Source organism: Prionailurus bengalensis, chromosome C1 (genome assembly GCF_016509475.1).
Source record: "Prionailurus bengalensis isolate Pbe53 chromosome C1, Fcat_Pben_1.1_paternal_pri, whole genome shotgun sequence".
Lineage (NCBI taxonomy): Eukaryota > Metazoa > Chordata > Mammalia > Carnivora > Felidae > Prionailurus > Prionailurus bengalensis.
The window spans coordinates 55,561,025-55,577,346 of NC_057345.1; the positions used below are offsets into that span (position 1 = coordinate 55,561,025).

The 16,322-nt window shown below is 41.0% G+C and overlaps 1 protein-coding gene across 1 annotated transcript in view; it reads right to left on the reverse strand.

The window, feature by feature from the left end:
- Positions 1–2,463: 2,463 nt before the first annotated feature.
- The window catches only part of SLC35D1 (solute carrier family 35 member D1), a 51,084-nt gene continuing 37,225 nt past the window's right edge, over positions 2,464–16,322 (reverse strand). The window contains exon 12 of the mRNA XM_043575219.1: positions 2,464–7,639. Within this exon, the coding sequence (XP_043431154.1) occupies positions 7,531–7,639 (109 nt within the window). The 3' untranslated portion in view covers positions 2,464–7,530. The remainder of the gene's footprint in view (positions 7,640–16,322) is intronic.

Sequence of the window (16,322 nt, forward strand, 5' to 3'; positions counted from 1 at the left end):
TAGGTCGTAAGGGTGGAGCCCTCACGATAGGATTAGTGCCCTACAAGAAAAGGCAAGACAGGGGCGCCTGGGTGGCGCAGTCAGTTAAGTGTCCGACTTCAGCCAGGTCACGATCTCGTGGTCCGTGAGTTCGAGCCCCGTGTCAGGCTCTGGGCTGATGGCTCGGAGCCTGGAGCCAGTTTCCAATTCTGTGTCTCCCTCTCTCTCTGCCCCTCCCCCGTTCATGCTCTGTCTCTCTCTGTCCCAAAAATAAATAAAAACGTTGAAAAAAAAAATTTAAAAAAAAAAAAAAAAAGAAGAGGCAAAACAAAGCTTCCTCTCTGCTCTCCACCATGTGAGGATAAGAGAAGATGGACATTCCACAAACCAGGAAGCAGGCTCTTACCAGACGCAAGATCTGCAAGCACTTTGATCTTGAACTTTCCAGCTTCTTCTCCAAGGTGAGAATATATGTTTGTTGTTTAAGCCACTCATTCTACAGTCATTTTTTTTTTAATTTTTTTTTTCAACGTGTATTTATCTTGGGGACAGAGAGAGACAGAGCATGAACGGGGGAGGGGCAGAGAGAGAGGGAGACACAGAATCGGAAACAGGCTCCAGGCTCTGAGCCATCAGCCCAGAGCCCGACGCGGGGCTCGAACTCACGGACCGCGAGATCGTGACCTGGCTGAGGTCGGACACTTAACCGACTGTGCCACCCAGGCGCCCCACTACAGTCATTTTTTGGAGCAGTCAAAACTGATTAAGACACCCACTTTTTGCAGTATTATTTACAATGCCAAGAGTGGAAGCAACCCAATGTCCATCAATGGATGAATGGATAAATAAAATGTGCTATATACACACAATAGAATATTATTCAGCCTTAAAAAGGAAAGAAACTATGACAACATGCTACAATATGAATGGACCTCAAGGACATTATGTTATGTGAAATGAGCCAGTAGCAAAAAGACAAATAAATACTGTATGATTTCACTTATATGAGGTGTTCTACAGTAGCCAAATTCATGGACAGAAAGTAGAATGGTGGTTTCCCAGGGCCGGAACAAAGGGGGAAATGGGGAACTGTTTAATGGGCATGGATTTCAGTTTTTCAAGATGAAAAACTCAGGAGACTGGTTGCACAACAATGTGAATAGACTTAATACTACTGAACTGTACACTTAAAAATGGTTAAGATGGTAAATTTCATGCTATAGGTATTTTGCCACAATCTTTTTTAAAGCCTTCATGTACTCGTAATTCAGTTGAGCTTGCCTGTACCAAAATGCCTCTCTTGATGAGCATATTTTATTTTGGGGTTATGTCCCAGTAAAGCTATTCAGAGGCTTAGACTCCTGACTAAGCAGATGAAATATTTTAAAAGTAGAAAGATTAGCATTTCTTTCTTTTGAAATTACCACAACTGTGCCAGAGACAGATATTTAATCATATGTGTGAGTCGTACAAAATACTTGGGTGGCTATAAAGCAAAAATTTTTCCTGTGTTTTCTCTCAATACTCTACTCACTATTTACCAAACAAATCTGCAACACTAGTTGGGTTAACTACCACCCAGTTCTGACTCGCTCTGGAGCTGGCAGCCCCACAAGACTCCCAGGCTCGGTCCCATACGTCGGTCACCTCCCCCACCCCTTTCCAAAGCAAATCACAAGTCCATGTTGTTAACCTTTATGTCTGACCAATCAGCTATAAATCAAGGTTCCCAGGACCTCCCCCTCAGGTTTGAATACTTTGTTAGAGTTGTTCACAGAACTCAGGAAAACAGTTTATTTACTAAACTACTGGTTTCCTACAAAAGGACGTAACTCAGGAACAGCCAGATGGAAGAGAGGCATACATAGGGCGAGGTGTGTGGCAAGGGTGTGGGCCACCCCTGTCCCCTCCAGACGCACCACCCTCCCAGCACCTCCATGCATTCAGCAACCTGGAAGCTGTCCAAACCTCGTAGTTCAGGGATTTTTATGGAGCCTTCACTATGTTGACATGATTAAATCACTGGACATTGGCAATTGATTTAACCTCCAGTCCCTCTCCTCTTCACCTAGGCAGGTGGGGCAAGGAGCCTGAAAGCTCACAACCCAAACTGCCATGGTTGGTTCCCCCCACAACCAGCCCCCACCCGTCCTTAACAAAGTCAGGTGCAGTTGGTTAAAAGGCTCATTATGAAAAATAAAAGATACTCATTTCATCTTTATGGCTACCGAACTATTTCAACAACTTGGAACAAAACTAAATATAACAAAAAAAGATACTCTTATAGCACTTATAAAGTACAAGAGTCTTGGAAGCTATGTGCCAGGAGGAACAGGGACAAAGACCAAATATAGATTTCTATTATATACCACAATGGCAAACTATTTTATTACTAGGTTTCAATCAACTAACTGGATGCCATCCTCTTGAATGTGGGCAGACTTAATGGCTCTTTGCACTTAGAAAGGAATTTTAATACATGTGTTCAGGAAAAAGTATTTATTTGACACCTTTACAAAAATATTTAGGCACATAATTTTCATGTTTAGGTCACCTGATTTACACATCTCAATCCTTAGTACCTTTTAAAACCACTAAAATGGTCATTTGGTAAATAGGATCTGTATTGAAAAAAATACTATGATAGGCCAACATTTATAGACAAAAAATCAGTTGATCATCAGCATGAGAAAGAAACACTTATGAACAAAATAATCTCTAAAAACATTTTTGTGAGACAATAAATCTAACCAGTAGATTTCTTTTTTTTAAAGTAACTCAAAAAAGAAAGCTTAAAAAAACCCACCATTGAATATCTTTTCATCCCGTCACGAAGTGGCACCCCTTTAAAGGTAAGAGCTAGAAGACAGGTGATGATGCCAAAGATCTATAAGCACCAACAACTGAGATAAACGTGGATGCACAGGCAGCGTGGAGCAAGGAAGAAGGCAGGTCTGGCCTGCAGAGGAGCAATTGGGAAAGTTTTAACTGAATCACCATTCTGAGGTGAAGATAAAAATATTTTTTTCTGTTTTGAAATTCACCATCAAAATAGAAGTAATTTTGTTCCTTTTTAAAAACAGGTGGAATCACATCACATGTGGCATCACATAACGGCCATAATTATATCCAGTAAGTATTTAAAAAAGGAAGACTACTGTTATTTAAGCGCTCTAGAGGCAATGAAATAAAGGGTCACATTTTTCAAGAAATACACACATTGCCCAGGCCTCCAGCATTTAAGGAGCACAGATTAAGAATCTAGTTTGCTTCCAGCCTCACCATGAAATAGTGACAGTAATAACACTTGCTGAGTGCCTAACACGTACTAGGGCATTGTGCTCAGTGGTTTCGCATCCATTGTCTCACTTACTGTGAATATTACCATTTTTCCCTCAAGGAGGGAAAAATCAATTATAGCCTTGTTCATAAGGAGGAACCAATACAGAGGTACCCCCTTATTCACAGGGGATACGTTCCAAGAAAGACCCCTAGTGGATGCCTGAAACCACAGATAGTACAGAACCCTACACGTTTTTTCCTACACATACATACCTATGATAAAGTTTAATTTATAAATTAGGCACAGTAGGAGATTAACAACTAATAATAAAATGGAAAAATGGTAATATACTGTAATAAAAGTTATGTAAAAGTGGCCGCTCTCAAAGTATCTTATGGTACCGCGCTCGCCCTCGTGACAGTGTGAGGTGATCCGATGCCTACTGAGGAGGTGGAGGGGAATGATGCGGCATCGTGACTAGCATTCGGCTACTACTGACCTTCTGAAGATTTGTCAGGAGGATGATCCCGTGCTTCCAGACCTTCCTTGGCCACAGATGACTGAAACTGAAGAAACGGAAACCGCGGATAAGGGGTACCTCCTATAGTACACAGTTATGGGCAAGAAACAATATGCGAAGCAGAGGGAGGAGGAACCCAGGCCATTCACGAATTCTAATGGCCTGGCACTTATCGCAGAGCTAGTAGTTTGAGTTGTAAAGTCCTTTTAGATTAAAAAAAATGCTTCAGCTCATGGGTGGGTGGGACACCCGAATCCGTGGTGGTAACTGCAGGCAGCTCTTAACTTACAAATCACTGACTGCTTTCATCTCCTTTCACTATGGGTCTGGCTCAAGAATTATACATTCTTGAGAGCAAGAACTATGTCCTGTTCAGGGTGGTTTCCCCAGAGCTTGGCATAATGCCCTGGCATAAGAAAGATGCTCAAAAAATCTCTGCTCACTGATGAAACCATAAAAACGAAAGCAGGCCCAAAATCCTAGGCACTATTCCAAACCAGTCAAATATGAAACTCTACTATTCTTTCGGTGAAGAATCTGTATCAGCTTTACTGACCTGAACTTTCCATGGATTCTTGATACAACAGGACTACAGAAAACTTGCAGATGCATGGTATTTTAAGCCTATGTCCACACTGGATCCTACAAATGACTTATAAAGTCAAGAGCCAGATGAAGCAATTAAAAGTCACCTGACACGTTGGCCACATGCAGTCGGGTCAACCAGACCACAATCAATCTGACACCGACTAAAAGCAGATGGGCCACAAAGGACCCTGCTGTCATTACCTCAAGAAGAGGAGCCCCTAGTCATACAGAATTGGGTTTTCAAAACTCATCACAGCTCATCTGTCTCAAAGGGAAAATCAAGGATTTAACTCTAAAGTTGCCTCTCTTTCTCCCAGGAGGTAGTTAATAGGTCATAGAATTTTTGCCTTGTAAGATATCAACCTTGGGGCAAAATCCAGACACTCTGGGTGATGTGAGAATACCAGGTAAATCTCTAGTGCACTATACCCAAGTCTGCACATAACTGAAAAACTCCAAAACGGCTGGCCAGTCTATTCAGTCTCCAACTTCCCCAGGCTACTTTCTCTTATCTTGACATGTTGGTGGTAGTCAAAGAGGGAATCAGAACATTGACAGGGCAGAAGCTGCGACTTGCTGTACTGTGTCTGGCCAGAAGGTTCGGCACAGGTGGAGGGCCCTAAGGTCATGTGCATGTAGTGAGGCTGTAATTACACATGATATTCTCAAACCTGGAGTGATGACAGATCTTCAAGGAACCTGACCCCCAAGAAGCAGTTCAACCCTTGCTGGAATTCTAGCACAACAGCTACAGACACAGCCAAAGGCCTTTCATGACGGGAAATTCTACAACACAAATGATTTCTAATATCAAAGTTCCCTACATGTGACTTGACAGAAGAAGAAAGAGAACCAATAAAATTAGCTCTCACAAGGCCTTTCCACTGTGCCCAGCCAAAACCAGGCAGTGGCAGGCCACATCTATCAACCGAGCCCAGCCTGGAAGGTAGACACAAGCTCTGGCATGTAGAGTGACACATCACTGCCCCTAATTTGCAAAGCCTATTCCTCTTAGGCTCCAAATTCAAACAAACACTTGCCTCCTTGGCTGACTCAGCCAGCCATCTCCATTTCCTCACTTCCTCAGAGGAAAATGGCAGCATGGCTCAATGGAAGAAACATGAATTTTTACTTATTAACAAGTCACTTACCCTCTCGGAGTCTTCTCGTTGATAAAACAAAGACAATAAAAATCATCTTACACAAGATAATATCCTATGCTCCCAGTGGAATTTTCTCAGATCAGATGATCCTGGAAAAAAGTGAGCTTTTGGCCTGGAAGTTGGCCGTGAGGTTAATTCTAGGGACCCAATACCACTGATCAGGCTTTAGTAAAAAACAAACCCAAATAAAAGAAACACATGAATATGAAAATGACCTCAATGTAATTTTTTAAAAAATAAAAAGAAATCAAAACCTTCCAGGCCTCCTGTTAAGCCACCCAAATACCAACTGTTTAGATCAGTAGAGCCCTATGGATTCCAAACCTAATGAAAGAGAAGTTAGTGTGCACCAGTGCAAAAGCACCCAGCCTCTTGCACACTGACTGCACAACTGGCCTGTGCAGACACTCATACGCAAAGTCGGTGGATGTCTCTGCACCAAATCACAGGGCTGTGTGAGTGAATCCCCTGCCTGCTCAAAGAGGCAATTTAGGCAGTGCCTATTCACAGCTGCTCTCCCAGGATGCAGCAAAGGTCTCAAGAGAAGCTGACGTGCTCATAAGGTAAGCCAAGGGACACAGGATATAGGTGACAGTATGCAAAGACACAGGTATGCTCACGCCATTTAAGGAGAAAGGATGGTGATGGCTGTAACAGCAACACGCTGAACAAAGACTACGCCTTGACAATGCAGAAACCTCTAAAAAGGCTTTCCCCTCAAACCAATACATTCAGAAATATAAGACCTACTTGTATTAATTCAAAGAGGAGTAAACAGAGTAGCAACCAAACCCAGAGGAGGGAAGCACAGGAAAAAGACAGCATCCACCTTGCCTGCCTGCCATTCTCACTCAGAGAAGGAAGGCTGAGCTGCATGGTTTGCAACAAAATATAGCTGCTCTTCATATATATGACCCGTGATCTTGGGGTCACGAGTTGAAGCCCACGTTGGGTACAGAGTTTAAAAAAATAATAAAATTTTTTTAAAAATAAATAAACAATATGCCGCTCTTCATATACATGTCATCTCACACTGTAGCATATGGCAGCAAACCATTGTGGGGTGGGTAGAGGCAGGTACTTCTAACCCCGTTTACAGATTCGCAGTTTCTAAGAGCTGAAGAAAGTTTCTGTGACTTGTTCAGAGTCGCAGCATCTTCTGGATGGATCATAAAGTTAAGTTTTCTCTCTTAACCCTCAGTCATGATAGCAAGAGTGAGATCATTCAACTACCTCCAAAAACATCTGTGCACCCCCAGCACTTAGCATAATGCCAGGTACATATTGCATACCAAGTACATTTGAGCTGAATGAATGAATCATACAGATGGCCTCCTTCCTCTATCCCTTCATCATCCCTATCTTACACAACAAAAAGGGAATAGCATAATTTCAAGGAATGCACTCTGCTCATTCCATGAATTCCCAGGGGAGCCAACATGGAAACCAATACAACCTCAAGGCACATGTAGTTTTTTAGTGCCAAAGTTGTCATCTTTAGCAAATGCAGGGATAATATCCTTATGAAGAAAAATCCTTAAGAAATAAAATTCTAAAAGGAGAAACTTTAGATACTTGGCTGCATTTCCAGTAGAAGGAAGACTGAGCTACCTCAATATGCAGCAACAATTTCAATGCGGAGGCTCCAGTTGGAGCACTTTATAGATGCAGCTCTAAGGGATACCTGGATATCAAACTATGGAATAAAATATTTTCAAAACACTGATGGTTCATTGTCAGCATAAAAGAAATAAATTAAAAAGCCCGGTACATTTTCCAGTTTGATATAAATTAATTCCAATGGCATATTTAAAATAGAGTCAATTATAAGCTTCTCTCATAAAATTTTAAAAGGCAGCAATCAATCCTCAGATTGTACAAGTGCAAAGGAATGGTATTTTCTCTGTAATCAAGACACCTGAGTGTCTGTGTAAGAAATGCCAGTGTTCTCAGTTGATCAAAAGCTTGGGCCTAAGTAGTGGAAGCGATCCTCTGGGTCATACTGCTCCTTTCCCCTTAATGTCCAGCTTGTTACTGGCCTCTGACTGCTTGCTCAGCTGTTCCTCAGAGAAAGTGATGTAGGAATACACCAGGCTCCCAGCAATGCTGCAAAAAAGAAAACCACCATCAGGGAGGAATGAAGGAACGACACATGGAAGGGAGACTGGTACGGGGGTGGAAGCTACCTTCACAGATCAACAGCACGTAAAATTACAACAGATAATATGGAATCTTCATCTACCAAGTAAGAGATGCTCCCTCATGGCATTATCCACTGGGGAAATGAATGCTTGCACACACCTGCCAACAGGAGTGCCAATTTTACACCACCTTTCTGGAATGCAATTTGTTGAAATCATAAACCTTAGAATTCTGCTTATCCTTTTGACCTAGCAACCTACTCCATGGAAGAATTGTGTACATCTTCAGAGACTTATCAAGAAAGTGTTTACCACAAAATTCATAACAGCAAAAAATTAGATAAAGGGTAAATGTCCCAAGGGGGAATTATATAAATCCACACAATAGAATATTATGTATCTCATAAAATCATATAATATGAAAACAGGCAATGACATCTTAAATGAAAAAATAATCTCACAAAACATTAAATATTGCCTAATCCCATTTTATTTACATAAACATGAATATGTACATCGATATGCATCAGAAAAAAGTCTAGAAAGATGGTGAGTGAGCTCAGAGGTGATTTCTTTTTTATTTCTATTTCCTGGATTTTCAAAAATAATTATTCAAAACAAAGAAATGTAATTTTTAGTAAGAATGAAAAACATCCCAATTTTTAAGTAAACATGCAGATCCTGGGGGATTCACAGACCTGCTTTCTGACTAGAATCAAGTTCACAGTGGAGAACCTATCATCTGAGCCCTTGACATGAGTTGGTTTCTCATACCCCTCACTTGTCCACCACACCGACCACCGAGGGTTCGCACATGAGGGACACTGATTATACTTGTCTATTCTCTGCAGGGACTTCAAACCCACATGGGATACACAGCTTCCTGCCCCAGTCACTAAGTGAAAGTAAGCCAGAGGAGCTCAGGAGCATGTCAAGAGACTGTTCTGATGTGTTCTTCTGCTAAGCCTGACACCTGTGACTCTTTTGGGTCTCCAGCTGGCAGCCTGGCCTAGACTCTGATTTCAGACATGCCTGTCCTGGGTTGGGGCCCCCATCTTTTGCCTGACCCCTTGATTCATGAACTTGCCACTAATTTGAAATTAGTTCTATTCTCCTCTGGGCTCTGGGGTTCCAGCACCATACCAGTTGCAGCAGGGTGAGAAATGCCTAGATAGCTCCCTACAAGTAAGAAAGGAAGATCAGGCAGTCACAGCACTTAATCATCAAATTGTGACCATTTACTAAAGTCTATTCCATGTCAAACATTTAACATACATCTGCCATGGCAATATTTCTACAAAGTACAATATCCCTGGCAAGATGTTCATTTTACAGATGAAGAAACTGAGTTCCAGAGTCATAAGATAACTTGCTGAGGGTCACAAAGCATCCTAATAATGGACCAGAATAAAACCCATATCCCTCTGATTTTCTCCACTGAAACAGCTTCCTCCCTTATGGCCCCTACTCCACTTGATAGAAGAGATACCAGTCCTTATTTTGTTCCCATAAGCCTATATATTTCCAAAGCCTTACTCTGAGCTCTACAAAGTCCCTTGCACAGGCCTGACACTTTGTAGCAATACAGTAAATAACTGCTTAACTGAGTATCTGTGATGGCCCAAAGAAACTCCAGACCCTCACGAACCCAATCTTTGTGCCAGTTTCATAGAGCTTCATCTTTTCCTTCATCTAGTAGTTTTTCCATTTCTTTTCTTTCTTTCCTTTTTTTTTTTTTTTTTTTTTTTTTTTTTAAGAGTTTGATCTCTCAGACTCTTCTAGAAACGTTTCAGGTTTTCTAGTGCATCAAGTAGATGATTTCCTTGGTAGCTGGGCTAGGACCCACGGAGATGGCTTACTATAGCCTTCCTGACTGAAGCTAAAATTCTCTGAGGTTCACATGCACATCTACATGACAGGCAATTTCCCTCAGCCTCCAGCCCCATCTGAACTCACAACATCCTGTCATCTGGGTTCCCCCTCCCAGGACAACCTCAATATAACAATGCTTTCTTTATTTTTCCTGTCAAGACAATCTTTTTTTCCTTTTTTTTCTTTTTATACTACAAGTTGATTGATTGATTGATTCATTGATTTAACTTCATTTTTTATTTTTTAAAATTTACATCCAAATTAGTCAGTATATAGTGAAGCAATGATTTCAGTAGATTCCTTAATGCCCCTTACTCATTTAGCCCATCCCCCCTCCCACAATTTGATTTTTATATTAAGCTGATTTCACCTGGATGGAAGTAATGGAGCAGTGTAGGATTGAAGAAGACAAAGAATACCCTGGAATACTATGGAATCACCGTAAGGATGAGGCCTGGACCCTATATCCCTAGCATAGTTAGTGTAATGAAAAGACATGGACTTTGTGGAGTTAGGTCTTGGTTCAAATCTTGAATATACTGCCAGCTTTGTGCCCCTTGGCAAATTTATTAATTTATCTGAGATTCTATTTCTGTATTAATAAGAGTAATACTATCTCTCTAGGCTTGTTTGCAGATAAAGTGAGATAACTTGCATAAAGAATCAGGCCCTAATCTTGGCACATGGTAAACAATCAGAAAATATATATTCCCTACTCGCTCTTTCCCTGTCAGCTCTGCTACTCCTAGACTCAGAGGGGAGATGCACTTTGGGAATGCGGGGAAGCTGGGAGGAGGGGAAGAAGAGGATGGTGAAAAAAGAAAGGGAAACAGGCCAGATGTGAATCTATATGAATCTTGATACATCACTACCAAATGGTTTGGAATTAGTATCTTCTAATACTTTACACAAAAAACTTCTCAATCTATTGGCTCCATAAATATTCACATTAAATATGACGACCTCTGATACTCTGGATTTGTTATTTATATATTTGACCATCCTAAAGATTCACTTTTTTAAATCTCAAGCAATCTTCCACTTGCCTAATATTCAGATCACAGCACTACCATTAATTCACTCAACATGCTGTGACAGAGCCAGGAGATAAACAGAAGAAAAAGACAAGGCTCCAATGCACTACAGACAGGGTCTAGTTAGAATACTGCAAGACTGGCTGGAAAAGTGCTGAACAGTGCCACCTCTGCTCTGGCCACTTCTGATCTTCCAAAGCCATACAAACACAATCTATCTCTTCTAGACTTACAGCTCCAGACATACTTACTAGCCTGAGACAATTAGATATCCACTCTACAAATATATGCTAAAAATGCCTTCCATATAGCAACTCCATGGCCAGAGAGCAAGAGTCCTAAGGTCCAGACTATGTCCATCTCCCTTTGTGGCTGACATATCTGCTCATGTGTTTAGCCATGTAGCTCTGCCTCCCAGACTAGATGCTGCCTTCTGTATTCCACATGTAAAATAGGTCAATTTATACCCAAGCCTATGAGCCAAGGCAGTTTGATTTTTACTGACATTTCCTAACATATAGTAATTCCTGCCAAATAATTGAAACTGGACCTCTGGGTATATTCTTCCTACACCCATGTCAACTCCCCACATAGCAGCTCCTGGGAGCCCTTTTTCATCTTTCTCACCAGCCAAGTAAAGCAGAGCTGTGTTGCCTCTGTATATATATCACCTTCCAGAGCTTTCCAATCTGAACAGAGAGAAGCACAGAGGTGACACAGGATTGAATAAAAACCACATAATTGTTGACTATGACATTTACAAAGCTCTGTAATGGGGTGCCTGGGTGGCTCAGTCGGTTAAGCATCTGACTTCGGCTCAGGTCATGATCTCGCAGGTTGTAAATTCAAGCCCTGCATCAGGCTCTGTACTGACAGCTCAGAGCCTGGAGCCTGCTTCAGATTCTGTGTCTCCCTCTCTCTCTGCCCCTTCGCCGCTCATGCTCTGTCTCTCAAAAATGAATAAATGTTACAAAGCTCTGTGATTGTGGGACAAGTTACTTAAACTCTCAGAGCCTCAGCTCTGTGAAATGAGCCCATCTGTGAAATGGTGATCAGAATACCACTCTTACAGGATTGAAGTGAGAATTTAATTATATAATTTATGTAACAATAAGCTATCTAAAATTACATGTTAATTATATAATTTAAATTCTATACTTAAATTATGTAACAGGACAATAGATCATTTCAAAACACTCATTGGGACACAATAGACACCCAATAGGGATAAAAGTCAAAATGTCAAGGCACACCAGGAGCGAATACTGCCAAAAAGAAGAACCAGATTTTGCCAGTTGCTGCTTTTCCTCATCTTCATGGCTGCACACCCGTTCACCCAGAAAATCAAGGAGTCCTACATATAATAAGGCCTCTTTGTCTTTGGTCATCCCAAAGAGGACTTAACTGTATTGAGTAAGCAAACCCCTATTATCTGTGGGTCAGTAGTAACTCTCACAGTATCTCCCAAGCTGGGTATTCCTCCTTCCTCACTCACTCAAGTGCTGGCCCACTTTTCCAGTAGTACCCTTGTGAAATCCCTCTTATGGAGTACCTACTGCCCACCCTCCCAGTCTCCCATCCAACATCTGCATTTCCAGCTCCATGCCTTTGTTTTGCTCATGCAGCACTCAATGGCTGGAATACTTATACTTCTGTTTTCCATCTCTCCAAATCCTACCTACAGTTCAAGGTCTTACCTAACTGTCTTTTCTTCTATTAAGTCTCCAGGCAGACAACCATAGCCTTTGTGAGAGGTACCAGTCTAAACAGCTACTCTGTGACACTTGTGTGATGACAGCTGCTGAAAGCTCCCATGAGAATGTGCAGAAGTGTCTCCTCATGGCTGTTATTAAGACCATATAAATACCAAATGTTATTATAAATGTCTTATGATTCCTACATGAATGAAAGGCATTGGTGTTAATCATTTCATACTTTCCCTCCTCATTCCACCTAATCTCAACATAGTGGGCAAAGTAATTCTGTTAAAACTAAATCAGATCATGTCATTCGTTTAATCAAAACCCTCTGTCTTCCTCTCTCTTAAAAGTAGTCCTCAATCTATCACTCCACCCCACTACCTGTATGGCTCATCTCATCTCATTCACTCTACTGCCATCACACTGGCCTCCCATGTTCCCTGAACACACTGCAACACTCCCACTTCAGGGTCTTTTACTTGTTCTTCCCTCCAGAAACTGATGTGGCTCATCCCCTCCCTTTTTTAGGTATTGACACAAAATGTAACCCTATTCTCTGCAGTACTCCTCATCCCCCTTCCTTGCCTTTTCTCCATTACTATTTATCATCACAGTTATTAACATTTACCACCAACAAATATTTTACTCACTGTATTATCATTCATTTTTTGTCTCCTCTACTAGAAGGAAAACTCCACGAAGGGCAACAGTGTTAAACAGTTTTGATAACAGCTCTACCCCCATTGCCTAAAACAAAGTTTGGTAGGTACCTACCATACATTTGTTAATAAGGAAATAAATCTTCTCAGCTAGATTATAAGTTCCATGAAGATAAAATTAATCTATGGCTTTGCAAACACCAAGTCATCACTTTCTTTAACATGTTTATAGACTGGGTTCAAGAATTCTGATTCTTACTCTGCTTGCCAAAGAAGACAGAAGAATAAAGACAAATCAGTGGTAAGGCAGGAGGTAAGCAAGGCAGCTTTAGGAATGTTCAAAACAAAGAGGGGTCATTTAATCTCTTATCCCATGTCCCTCACATGGCTAAATCATAGGGAAGATTTTTATAGTCAAATCAGGGTGAGAATCTCAGTTCTGCTTCTCACTATGGCAGCTGTGTGCCCTTGGACGAATTATTTTCCCTGAGTCTCAATTGCATTATCATGTGAACTGGGAGATGATTAAACGAGATGGCACTGTAAAGGTGGCATCATATACCAGGCACTCAACAAACATTAAGCCCCTATCTGCTGCCTTTCCAGATGCATGTTTATGTCCTTTCTACATGAGGATAAGTATTGGTCTGTGCACATACTTTAAAAATAGAAGTACCTTAGTCACCGATGTCTGGCCAGGATGTACCAATTCATCTGCCTAGGAGTTTTAGGAATTTGCCCAGGAGTAAATTTAGAAAAAAGGCTCTTAAATCCTGTTGTGATGTTGTTTGGAACTCATGGGCCTTGACATAGATATTATTTGTTTCATTAGAATTCTAGGGAAGCCCCACATAGAGTTTTTTTTTTTTTTAAGACTCTGAACTAAAAAAGGTTATGGAAAAGTAAAAAGGAATATAAGCCTAAAAACTTGTTTTCTATCTATTCTCACTGTTTACTGTTAGCTCTTTCCAAATATGTAAGAGAAATGCCCCTCCCCCGTTCCAAAAAATTTTTTTCCCTTTCATACTATTCCTCAACTTGGGGCTGAGTCCAAACTACTTAAGCATATCCATCTTTTTTTTTTTTTTTTTTTTTTTTTTTGAGAGAGAGACAGGGCACAAGTGAGCGAGGGGCAAAGAAAGAGAGAGAGAATCCCAGGAGGGGGAGAGGGAGAGAGAAGAAGGTGGAAAGAGAGAGAGAAAGAGAGAAGCGGGGCTCACCTGAAGTGGGGCTCATGCTTACCCAAAGTGGGGACTCCTGCTCGCCTGAAGCAGGCCTCGAGTTCACCCAATGTTGGACTCAAATTCACAAACCGTGAGATCATGACCTCACCCGAAGTCAGATGCTTAACAGCGTAGCCACCCAGGTGCTCTTAAGCATATCCATCATTTTCTACCCTACATCTATACTCCTTTTTCTTTTCTGCCTCTTAAAAATATTTTAAATGTAGGTGGAGGCTCCCATCAGAACTAAAAGGATAACATATTTTACATGTTTTCCACACCTGGAGGAGGTTCCTTCAAATGTCATAAGTCTCCTGTGAAATAACTTCAGGCCTACCGAGAGCATGTGGCACAGTTCCTAAGGACTGTGGAAAAGTTTAGTGACAGTATCAGGATAGACAATTTGATTTCAAAAACTGAGAGCAAGAAAACTAAAGCTGTGAAAGGTGAATTATAAAGAGCTAGTGGCAGTACTGGTAGAGAACACAGATTTTTTGCAATATTCCATTTCAGTGTTCTTCTGTCAGGAATTATGATATAACCAAGGGCTAGCCAACCTCCCCAGATCCTATTCAAAAGTCCAAATTATTCTAGTGCCATAAATGCCAGTTATATAACTCTACAAATAGCCTGGTGGATATTACATCAGCAGCAACTAACTGATGACACAAAACATGTCCTTCTCTCTCCCCAAGTGAGAAAATCCCTAAGCAAAGGAAAAGCTCATGTCCTTCAGGAGAAGTCTGGAACCGAAATAGAATCTACTAAGATGAAATTATACAGGAGGAGAAGCAGTCTGAAATTGAGAAGCAACTCATCCTTCTAAAGAAACAAGCAAAGGAATTCAAAATGAGGGAATAGAAGATTCGGGTGCTGGGCAGAGGTAGCTGGAGTAAAATCCCCAGGAATAACTGTGGGGCTAGACTCTGAGCTTCACCATGTCCCTTCCCAGGGACTATGCAGACCCTAGGGTGGCCTCAGAAGCTACAGAATGAGTTTTATTACACTAAAGGAGGCTGACTTAACCAGTATGTATGGCATATCATGAAGGAATATGAAAATAAAAGTAATCCATTCATGTATCCACTATTTATAGACTATAGTTAAGAATGAAGACCTGGAAGGTAAATCATAGATTGAAAACTTACCAGGTGGGTAATATGGGGCAAGTTTCTAGCCTCTCTGTGAAATGGAATATTCACAGCATCTATCTCATAGAGCTGTTATAGAGACTAAGTATGCATAGTTAGGACAATGCTCAGTTCTGGTACACATAAAAAATACTGGCCAGCGGGCACCTGGGTGGCTCAGTTGGTTAAGCGTCTGACTTTGGCTCAGGTCATGATCTCACAGCTCATGAGTTCGAGGGCTGCGTTGGGCTCTGTGCTGACAGCCCAGAGCTTGGAGCCTACTTCAGATTCTGTGTCTCCCCTTCTCTCTGTCCCTCCCATGCTCATACTCTGTCTCCCTCTGTCTCTCAATAATGAGTAAACTTAAAAAAAAATTTTTTTAAATACTGGCCAGTATTTTGTTATTAGTACTAGCTGAATGCTTATTATGGGCCAGACACTGATAAATACTGGCATAACTGGAAATAAGACAAGTGATTTCTGCCCTCAAATAGCCAAAAATCTAAAATGGTGATGGACACATATATGGTTTACTAGGCTACACTGTAATTATTTAGTCATTTTCTGAATGGTAAATGCATTCAGGAATGAGAACTTGGTGACTCTGGAATCCAATCCATCTGTGTTAAAATCCTTGTGACATGTCTTACTAATTATGTGACCTTGGCAGATCTACAAGGGAATGTACCATGTCTCTCTAGAACACAATGCCTCACATACAGACACACTCAATGCATAACTTCAGAATACATTCAACTTACTTAACCTCTGTAGGCCTCAGCCTCTTCATTTATAAAATAGTGATAATAAAAGAACTTCAAAAGAGTGTTACAAAGAATTAGGCAATTCAACAGGTAAAGTACAACATTTGCAATAAAAGGTACTAGAACTGGATATCTATATTAACACACACACACACACACACACACACACACACACACACACTAAAAAGAACTTTTCATCTAGACCTCACACAGTATATAAAAATTAATCCAAAAGTGAGCTACATACCTAATTGTAAAACCGAAAG